The following is a 10,702-nucleotide window of genomic DNA, read 5'->3' as shown; positions in this document are numbered from 1 at the left end:
GTTTGCCCCGCTACTTGTGGCAAAAAAGACAATAAAAGGGTTTTGTCTACAGCTTCAGCATATTCAAGTTGTCTGGGTGGTGTAGTTGGTTATCACGCTAGTCTCACACACTAGAGGTCCCCGGTTCGAACCCGGGCTCAGACATATCCGTTTTTTTAATTTTCTCCTGGCATGCAAAATCTACTATACGTTGGATTACAAGAGAATCGGAGGTGTACAATTCTGGTTGCGTTGCAACTCCAGTTTGTCAGAAGAAAATGGGGTATGTTATAGTACATGGGGGCACTTTGATACTGTGGTAGAGAATGCTTTTCAAAGATGGAGGGATTAGATTATCATTAAAGCTTAAGAATAAAAACAGCCATGCTATGAAAGTTGTGCAAACGACATACATACCTACCAGTCCTTAAAACTACCAGTCTCCTTGTAGCCCTTTCTTTTTCTCTGAAACTTGATATAAATTTCGTTTCCTACCCAGACTACCCTCTCTCTCTCTCTCTCAGTCCTCTCTCTTTCTCTGAACTTTTACAGTTCTGATCAAATTGGTCAAAATGGCCAGGCCGGGAAACAAGATTATACAGGCGAAGCTGGTGGGTATGTCTTACCCTTTTTCTTGAGTCATTCTTTTCATTTGTTTCTTCTGCATATGTTCTTTTGTCCCCTGTTTATCCTGACCTGAGACCGTCATTTGATATGTGAACAGCTATATATGATAAATTCTTGTTTTATTTGTTTTCTGTTCATATATTAATATGGCAGATTGATTGGGAAATTATGATCTTTCAAGGATATTATGATACAGAACATAAAAATTAAAATATGTTACTTTTAAAGTTGTGTTGCTCAAGGAAATTGGATTCGATGATTTCCTATTTTAAGAGTGTGGATATTGTTAAATTTACCAGTTAGGATGCTTACTTTGTTCATGATGTCTGCCATTCTTGGAATAGTTTTTTCTTTCCTTTTCCTCCGTTTCCAAAGTCCATGCTGCTTTATTCAGTGATTAAAGACTGATATCCACTGGCAAGTCAACCTTCTTTCCATAAAAGCCAACGACAAATGATTTGAGCATCGCATTCGACCGGTGGCGGGGGGGATACCGCGACCTGTACTTTTGCTGTTTTAGCTGGTCAACGTTTTATATTGAACATGAACTCCTCAACTTTTTCAAGCTGAACTAATCGATTAGCAATAAACTTCGCCTGATAAACTACCCCATTCATTTTGGCACTTTCAATAAACGTCTTTTCCACAGGTTCTTGTAGGAGACATGGGGACTGGAAAGACCAGCTTGGTCTTGAGATTTGTCAAAGGCCAGTTTTTCGATAACCAGGTCTGTTTTTATCACTTAGTTTTTCCATAAAAATTCTTGTCCACAAGTTCTGGGTGTTCATTTACATATTTCACAATGAGGATCTCTGAAATTCTGTAAATGCAGGAACCAACAATTGGAGCTGCTTTTTTCACTCAGGTACTGTCCTTAGCTGAAGCCACAGTGAAGTTTGATATATGGGATACAGCAGGACAAGAGCGATATCATAGCTTGGCTCCTATGTATTATCGTGGTGCTGCAGCAGCTGTAGTGGTGTATGACATATCAAGCATGGTACTATATATTACCCCTCTGGTCTTCCTATTAAATACAGCAGAAAGTTTGTATAATTGGGAGTGGAAGAGGAGAGAAGAGTCCTCCCTCCCACCTTCTCTTTTGCATATAGTATCTGCATACATAAATTCCAGTGAACTGCTTGGTCGATTAATGACACTGCCTATGTTATGGTTTTTCTGTTGTAATTTCTTTAGCAAACCATCCGTGTTTTACTGTCACTCAATTGTCAGAATGTGAGTGTCTTTAAGATTACTGTCGGTCCTGATCTTCATATTGGCAGGCTGTGCTTGCTGATCTTATCTTATGCTTGTGTGTTCAAGGTTTCATCTAATTTTGATTTATATCATCAATGCAATACTCGGTTGCACCAAATTCCATTATCCCACATTTGCATTATATGTTCAAGTATTAACTCTTTACATGATGTTTCGGCATCAGGATACATTCACTCGAGCCAAAAAATGGGTTCAAGAACTGCAAAGACAAGGTGAGGCATCGAAATTGGTGCTCTCAGCATGTTCTTTTTCTGAAGTAACCATTGATATAGAGCTAATCATAATATTTACATGTCCTACTACTTCAACTAGAAAGGGTACCAAAATGTGTACCGAATAGTGTTTTGTTTTAAGCATATGTGTGTGTCTTTTTTTTTTTTTTAATACTAAAAACATACACAAATGTTTAAGGAAAAAAACACAAAACACTATTTGGTATACATTCTCGGCACCGTTTCTCGGTGGGAATATCATTTTTCCAATATTTACCATATTGCTGTTTGTAGGAAGTCAGAGTTTGGTGATGGCACTGGTTGCAAACAAGTCGGATTTGGATGCAAAGAGAGAGGTTGCTATTGAGGTATATAAACGATCCCCCCTTTTCCTTGGAGGTCTTTACCTACATTTAGAATCTATCACTAATGTGAAACCACATAACTTTCTCCCAACTCACAAATTTTGGAAGCTTAAAAAGTCTTATCACATATTAATTGCATCAGTCCTTGTGTGATGATCTTAAACATGACAATTTTTATGATTTTGTACATATGAATGGAGTCCAGTTTATGCATTGTATTCAAGTGAGGCAGCAATTAAGAAAGAAAATTCAGAAATAACCAACTCTGTAATATTCGAGTGAAGAACGACAAATTGAGCAAAAGAAATATAATATATATACTATCAACGATGAAAATCTTTGGTATTTAACTGATTATTGATGGGAGTATTTGCTTAACATGATAAAAACTATACCAATGTTCAACAAATAAGTCTTGCATAGCAACCGATGAAAAAATGTTCGTGAAAAAAAAGTGTAGAAACACACTAACCTCATTACTTGATACTGCAGAAAAAAGAGCATTGAAAAAGTCTTGATTTTTTATTTATTTTTTTAAATCATTGCAGGAAGGGGAGCAATTTTCTCAAGAAAATGGGATGTTTTTCACTGAAACATCTGCAAAAACTTCACAGAATATTAACGAACTCTTCTTTGAAATAGGTAAACTTTTCAATGGGATAGCACCAGGACAATTGACCATTCTGGCATTCACTCAACTATCAAGTAAAGTTTCAAAGTAGAGCAAGCTGTGCAGCATAGAAGCACAGGCATACACACGAACACACTATTAAAATTACTATTAAACCATCCATTGCATGCTATGCTCATTGTCAATTGACATCACATTAGCTTGAAAGCCCTCTCTTTCTTTTATGATAGCTTGAAATCTGCATGGCTTGGACCATTCAACTAGTTCTGTCTTTTGCAGCAAAAAGACTGGCAAGAGCAGCACCCTCAAAGCGGAGTGGGATGAATCTAAACAACGAAGCACGAGATAGAAGAAGAAAACTATTTTGTTGTTCAGGTTGACATTTTTCCCTACCATTTCAAGAGTCCTTGGGAAATCAATGACAACAGGGGTCCTCCCTCTTGATCTTTCATTTGAATAGCATGTTCTTTTTTCAGAACTAAGCCATTTATTGAAAATCCTTTGTGCCTCTTATACCAAAGATGGCATTTTGGTTGCCTTTATACTCTTTTACGGGGGGTTCTTCCAATATCTGTAAAGAAACTGCTCACACAAAATTGAAATCATTGTAAATGAAAAAAAGTTCAAGGACCACTTGTCATGCTTACAGAATATTTTGGCCGGACCATGCAAAGAATTTAAGGCTACAGAAATCTCGAAACCTACGATTTAATCCAAAAGGGACAGATGAAAATTCTGAAACTCTGATCTGAGGCTGAACGAGGTTCATCATTAGACTGGAGATCCTATATATGAATCCTATGTTCTGGCATCATGATTGATCAATTCTGTAGTCCATCTGTTATAAATTATTTTTGAAAATGAACACAAGGATTGGAGCTTAATACTTCTCTTTTTGCATCAAATAGAATGATTGATTGTTTCTAAATACGGATAAAGGAGATGTCAAATAATTTTTCAATCATTTAATATGCACGAGTAACAGCCCATAATTCAGCTCCATAGCGCTTTTGATGGACGACATATTGTAAAAATCAAAATGTAAAATAAAAAAAGTTAATTTTCGTGACGTGTTTTAAATGATAGGATAAAGAATCCATTGGGAGTGCTATAACTTAGGTTAAACAATGAAGAGAAAGGGCACGGCATTAATATTAAAGAAAAAGAACATACAACATTAATTCACTCTAGTAGCAGTAAGGATCCTATAACATTATGCCGGAATTCAATTTGATGAACACGACCATATATGATTCTGAGGGCCAGTCCGAAATAAGAATTGCAAGATATTGTGATTTACACATCACAGATCAAACACGACTAAGCAAATTATACAAAGCTTATAAAATTTTCTCATGGTGAGCCGTTTTTTGAATTCGAGGGCTGTGATATTGACCTCAAGTTTCTGTACATTTCTGAGCATACCCGAGCAAAATCTGACATTGCTCTAAAGAGCTCTGGCAAGCGGTTTTTTAAACTTACCAAAGACTTCTCCCTTACCTGAAGGCACTGCCTCTCGTAGGCTTCCTGGTCACTTTCCAACTTCTTCTTCACCGAGTCCACCATAAACTGCTTCTCTGCAAGGAGATGGTTATCCCCTGTGCCCTCTGGATCTAACTCATCGGGTACCTTTTGCTGCAAGTATTTGCTATGCCAGTCTTCAAATTGCCGGATCTTGCGGGCAAGCTCCTTGCGGGTGTCTTCACATTTTTGCTTCAAATTCAACTCCTCATTTTGTTGCTCAAATATAGCATCTATTACAGCAGCAAAGTTGTGTAGAGCAGTTCTAGCAATTTCATCAGGCAGTTTCTCCAGAGAGTCGTGCCAAGCACGGAGCAGGTCACGAATAGGGGGGTTTTCAACTGGCAGAGAAATCTTCTCCTTCAAACTGCTGTCAATAGGGATGAGATTTAGTTTTAACCAACTGTTGAGGGCCCTAATGTACCCTTTCTGATGGTTCACTAACTTCTGAAATTCTGAATGCCAGTCCATCACAACAATCCACAGCTGGTGCGTACGCTCATGGTGGTGCTCACTTGTTTCCTTGGGCGATTGGGAGACGTCAAGATATTTTAGTGCTTCTACAGTTTTTTTCTGTTTCTCATGGTGAGACTCCATGGTTTCCCACATAGTGGCCATCCTGCAGTTCATACAATTTAATAAGGGCATAACAAATTCGTGAATAGGGTCTTTTTCTTTTGGGGATGGGGGAGGGGTTGGGATCCAGGAAACAATTTCTAGAAACACATGCAAGGTAGAGACGGAGAAAAAAAAAAGGAACACTGTCACTGTGACAAACTACGATCCAAATACGGATGTGAATCATCAAATTCAGGTTTCCTCGAAGATGTTCATGAACAAGATAAATCCTCAATTCATATTGAAGGGCACCCACATTATCATAACTCCATGGGCTTTCTGCAAAGCATAATTTGAGGATGGGAAGGCATTTATCATAACATAATGCAAACCACATCGGTAACAACGTAACAAAGTTAAATAAAACTTGGTGGTAAACAGAAGCTTGAAAAGTTTAACAATATTCAGAAAGCTAGAAAAACATGATAGAACATGGTAAAAAGAACAGTTCTTTCCACAAAAGACTACCGAACTAAATTTGAAAAGTGGAGCAATGTTGCCCACAGAATCAAGCAGAAAATATGACATAACAAAAACTGGAGTTTGGAGCATTAATTATAAGTGCATAGCCTTCAGGTTGAAAGCAAAACTTGAAGTTAGTGCATCATCTATTGCATAAAATCATCACCATGATTCATCACCATGATCTGTTGAATCTGTTTATACGGTCTGACAAACCCACACAATAGCATTTACAATTTTTATTTCCTTGCCTTTAGTTAGTGAAGCATTATCAGCATTAGATAACAATTGACGGGAGATAGCAAGGGTACATCAAGAAAATATATTCTCACTCAAATGAAATCACATACCACTAAAATAACATTTTCATCACATTGCCACTCACCCTTGAACAAGCTGAAAAAGTTTTGGGTATAATTGCTCATCTCGTAAACGATTTATCTCTAGAACCGTTGAATCCATGGATTGCATGTCAACAATGTATCTTGTATGAAGATGACTTACTGCTGCTTTTGCTTTCTCCAATGCTTCAGAGTTGGTACCTCGTTTCTTCCTGTTCAGTGACGCAACCCTTTTTTGGTACTCATATTTCATGAGCTCACCTGCCTATCCAGCAACAATCAGCCACAAATACTAGTATCGTACACGGTTGATTTGTCATACAAATAAAACAAGCTGCACTGTTGTTAAACAAAAAGAAGTTCATATGGCTAAGGTGCATGTAGGGTAATATCACAAAAAGGTTATATTACTGAATCCAAGCCAACTGTTCTCATTGGCCAAACACACGGGTGTGGAAGGTGGATGGCTTGCTGCCAAAGGGTTGACGTGGAGATGAGCTTCTTGAGTAACACATTCATATAAACCAATAAAAGCAAGCACAGATACGCATAGTTTTCAGGTGCAGGGTTCAAGGTTCCTAGAGAGGAGAGTAGGCACTCTACATTGGGCATGTTTAACCCAAATTCTACCTTGGATGTCCTACCTTTCTATCTGTTCATTGCACATTGTAATGATACTGAAGATCACCTCAGATTTGTTAACCTCAAAACACATCAATAGAAACCAACGGTTCTCTCCCATAATCCTGGACTTCAAGTTGCACAATTGACGGGATGAAAGCACCAAACAGGGTGCGGCAATCCTCTTGCCAACACAGGCCTTTGATGTTGTACATAAGTTAAAGGACTGAGAGCCTTTGATGTTGTATATAAGTTAAAAGGACTGAGATGCAAGCATTGTGGTAAGCTGTTCCATTTGTATGATAATAGGATTATGAAGAAAGTCAAGATGCACCCACTTAGCCATCATGAGCCATAGATAGAGTTCACTGGAGTTCAATACGTGGACCAAGACTGGTTTTTACTAGGGTCTATTTCTTAGATGAACTTAATGACAATCAAAAGGAGCAACATCTTAGCAAAGGAGTTGTAACTGGTAATTTATCTCTGCGCACAGCCTATTATCAACTCAAAGGAAAGTTAACATGTACACAAGAAATGCTCAAGCATACATGAGAAGGCCTGTAAATTTAGCAAGTCAGGTGCACGCACAAGCACATACGCAGAGCAATAACAAATAAGCACACAATATAAGAGCTGAAGTCATTCTGCCAAAAAGAAGGCAGTCACATATCATTGGTCATTTTAAGACCACACCAAACGCAGGCCCTGCTAAGCAACAGGGCTTAGTTAGGCATAGGAGAACTATGGACGGTGGGTTGCATCGCAGAGATTAGCAAACTCAGCTACATTTCAGGCTGTAAAGATGGGTCAAAGGTGGAGAAGTATATGTAATATAGAAATAAACTAGTGATGAATTCATGCGAAACACGGAAGGGTTGATCCAAAGAACTTGAGAGGAAAAAATGTGAAGTAACAAAACCAATGGAAATATTGCAACATACCTTCACTTCATCATATAGCTTTTTCTCCCATGCCAGTAACTTATCCAGCACGGTCGCATGAGTTTCTTGCTCTTCTGACTCAAAGTCATCCTTCCCATCATCGGCGTTGTCATTCAACCCTTTAAATGACCGATTCCATGTAATAACACGCATCACTCTTTTGGAGTGATCAATATGTCCTATCAAACAACCAGCGATATATTAAAATCCTCGAACGTCACCACAAGCTAAAAATCACATGACAACTACGAGGTCAAGGTTTTAGTAACAATCAAATAATCATCCTAACAGTATGTACAAATGCTAGGAATCACCACCAATTCAATACAAAACAACTTGTAATTCACTAATTATCACTGTCAACGTCACCTTCTACAAGCTCATCGTACCCAAATGTGAGGGAATTGAATCCTCAAAGAAAGCGAAATCAGCATTTGGTCTAGTTTATTTTCATACCTCCTCTCAATTCATCTTATCTCATTATTATAATTTTATTAAATTTTCACACAAAATAAAATAAACAATTTAACTGTATCAAATTCTAAAATAAAAATAATATTAAAAAAATATATTCTAATAAAATTTTATTCAAATTTTAACTTTAATTTCCCTTCATCTTATTTCGAAAACAAACGAGGCAAAACGGTTCAAGCTAAACAATTCAACCCCATTACCTCGATTATCCGCGAAATTAGAGTGATAATGCAACCTAGCCGCCTCGAGCATCTTCGAAACCTCTTGGGCACTCTCGGAAGCTTTCAAGAAATGGTCGTCAAGCTCCGAAAATATCTGCAACAAATTCACACTCGGCTTGATCACCATCCTCTTCCCCTCCGCCCCACCGGTCGCCTGCTTCCCCTTCTTAACAGTCCTCCCCGCTGCAGGGACTACCACCTCGACCTTTTCAGTTCCCCTAACTTCGCTGCCTCCGCCGCCGCCGCCGTCTTCCACTCTCTTAGGCTTTTCCTCGGATATTTTCCGCTCAATTTCCTCGTTCCTCACAGAATCCTCCACGCCCTCCGCCACCGGCGGCGCATCACTCAAGGTCGTTCCGGGCATGTTATCGACCGAGAAAAAGTAATCGTACGCTGGATCTTGCTGCTGCGCCAGCATCGGCACCTCCTGCTGCGAGACCTGCGACACAGGCGGTGGACCCCCCTCGTCTTCCAGAACTCTGGAGTTCCTATGACTACTACCGCCACGCCTTTTGAGCCTGTTACGAGGATCCTCGGCGTCGGACTCGGCGCCCTCCTCCTCCTCGATGATCGTGCCTGCCACGGGCCTCGGCGGATCTGGCTTTTGGATTTTGATCTCGGGCATGGAGGCGGCGCGGTAGAGCGGTGTAGGGAAATTGGGGACAGGGGGAGGTGGTGCTAAAAGGACGGTGTCGAACGATGCGGGGGAGGAGAAGGGAAGGGTGGGATGAGCAGAGGAGGAGGAGGAGGAGGAAGGAAATTGGGAAACCTCGCCGTGGGCATAGTCGCTGAGGGCAGCGCCGGTGTTTTTGAGATAGGTGGCGTAGGAGGAGTGGGCGGCGGCGAAGGCGTTGCGGGCCGAGACGGCTTCCTTCATGTAGAGTTTGCGGTCCTTGCAACGGGAGACCGCCTCCTCGTTCTCGATCTTGGACTGGCTGCAACCCATCCTCCAATCCTTACTAAATTCTGGACGTTGCAGAACCGAGCTAGCATATAGAAATGCAAATTGCGTGAGCGCAAAGCAGAGATGGAGAGAGGGAGAAGGAGAACCGAATAGTCAAAAGACCAAGCTTTGGCTGTTTTCTCCAATACAAAAAGTCCTATATAGTGGCCCACTCCACTTCATTCTTCGATCTAAGGTGAATTTTTCTTTTCTTTTGTCTAATTTTTTGGGGTAGATAAGTATGGGTGGAATATTCACGAAGTTTTTCCATAGCCAAGCAGATGTATACAAATTCGATCGACTTAAAACGAATACGCAGAAATGTGTCAGTTACGATTGTTAAAAGACGGAGACACGACATATCCTCCTCCTCGTACTGGACTGAACTGTTCTGCAAACTGTTCCGACAGATTTTACTTACCATGCATTTGTAATGTAATGAAACAGTGGATATTTATTCCTCGAGTTGAGTTGCTGCCTAGCTGGAGCCCGGTGTCGGAATAGCACCAATCCCGAACCTGCAGAATATATTGTATAGAAAATGCGGTCTTATTAAAAAAGAAAAAGATTTTCTTACACTTTTCAAATCTACCTTTTTATAAATGACCTAGAACTTGTCATCAGTTACTTATATAAATAATTTCTCTTTTTTCAACCATTTAAAAGTGTCTTCCAGACTTACTTTCAAATTTGAGAATTTGAGTTTTCATCGAACGCATAGATCTATTTTCAGCTGTTTGATTCTTGAGAAAATTCACCGTGTGTTCATAGAACTTGGGTAATTGGAAAAAGTATTAGTATTATTTAGAGAAATAATATTTACAATCGTGGAATGCGTAAACATAGTATAAATTTTTAAAAAATATGAATAAATATGAGATATATATGAAAAAAAAAATTTAATTTTTTAATAATAAATCTTACTCTTTTTCAAAACGAATATTGCGTGACGTTTGTGCACTCTACAACTATATATAACATTATTAATTTATTTATCATATTCTTATATTTTTTGTGGTATTAAATTATTAAAAATAAACTACTTAGTACTTTTTACTTATTTATTAATTATTTGATATCTAGTAAAAAAATCATAAAAACGATAAAATTGATAAGATGATTACTACATATTTTCAATTGAATATTGAAAAGAGTAAAAAATCAATAATTACTTTCGAAACCGTAAGTTTAAATGTTAAATATGAAAAACAATAAGGGAAAGTTGAAAAAATATTTTCTAAGCAAGATATATAATAATTTGCGGAGTCGCTAAAAAAGACTTATAGTTCCAAGTGGAGCAGTGATGAGGTCAGTGAAATTGTCGATTTCTATTGCAACTTCCTAAACATATATGATTGGTCTTATTGCTTTTGATCGTGCAGGTACTCTCAAATTTAGGCATTAATGTCTTTTTTTTAAATAATAATAATAATAATAATAATAATAATAATAATAAGTCACTGAA

At 38.5% G+C, this 10,702-nt stretch overlaps 2 protein-coding genes and 1 non-coding gene across 5 annotated transcripts; 2 read left to right on the top strand and 1 right to left on the bottom strand.

The window, feature by feature from the left end:
* Positions 1-70: 70 nt before the first annotated feature.
* TRNAV-CAC lies at positions 71-144 on the top strand. The gene has a single exon. It is a non-coding gene; the product is annotated as a tRNA-Val (tRNA).
* A 324-nt stretch (positions 145-468) lies between these two features.
* On the top strand, positions 469-3,725 carry LOC109006111 (ras-related protein RHN1-like). Of its 3 annotated transcripts, none has more exons than XM_018985282.2 (7): positions 469-590; positions 1,256-1,333; positions 1,439-1,606; positions 2,048-2,096; positions 2,391-2,464; positions 3,010-3,103; positions 3,372-3,725. In XM_018985282.2, the coding sequence occupies exons 1-7, from the start codon at positions 552-554 to the stop codon at positions 3,470-3,472; spliced, it is 603 nt and encodes a 200-aa protein (XP_018840827.1). In that variant the 5' UTR covers positions 469-551; the 3' UTR covers positions 3,473-3,725. The 3 variants fall into 3 exon arrangements, with proteins under 3 accessions (XP_018840827.1, XP_035539427.1, XP_035539426.1); XM_035683533.1 differs by having other exon boundaries at positions 474-594; XM_035683534.1 differs by lacking the exon at positions 3,010-3,103.
* A 495-nt stretch (positions 3,726-4,220) lies between these two features.
* Positions 4,221-9,407, bottom strand: LOC109006104 (nitrate regulatory gene2 protein-like). Its single transcript, XM_018985270.2, has 4 exons — positions 8,274-9,407; positions 7,600-7,778; positions 6,079-6,299; positions 4,221-5,232 (listed from the first exon to the last, which is right to left on the bottom strand). Exons 1-4 carry the CDS (start codon positions 9,238-9,240, stop codon positions 4,446-4,448), a joined length of 2,154 nt encoding a protein of 717 aa, XP_018840815.1. The 5' UTR covers positions 9,241-9,407; the 3' UTR covers positions 4,221-4,445.
* Positions 9,408-10,702: the final 1,295 nt, after the last annotated feature.

This window comes from Juglans regia, chromosome 12 (assembly GCF_001411555.2).
Source record: "Juglans regia cultivar Chandler chromosome 12, Walnut 2.0, whole genome shotgun sequence".
Classification (NCBI taxonomy): Eukaryota; Viridiplantae; Streptophyta; class Magnoliopsida; order Fagales; family Juglandaceae; genus Juglans; species Juglans regia.
This window is presented reverse-complemented; position numbering and strand designations above follow the sequence as displayed.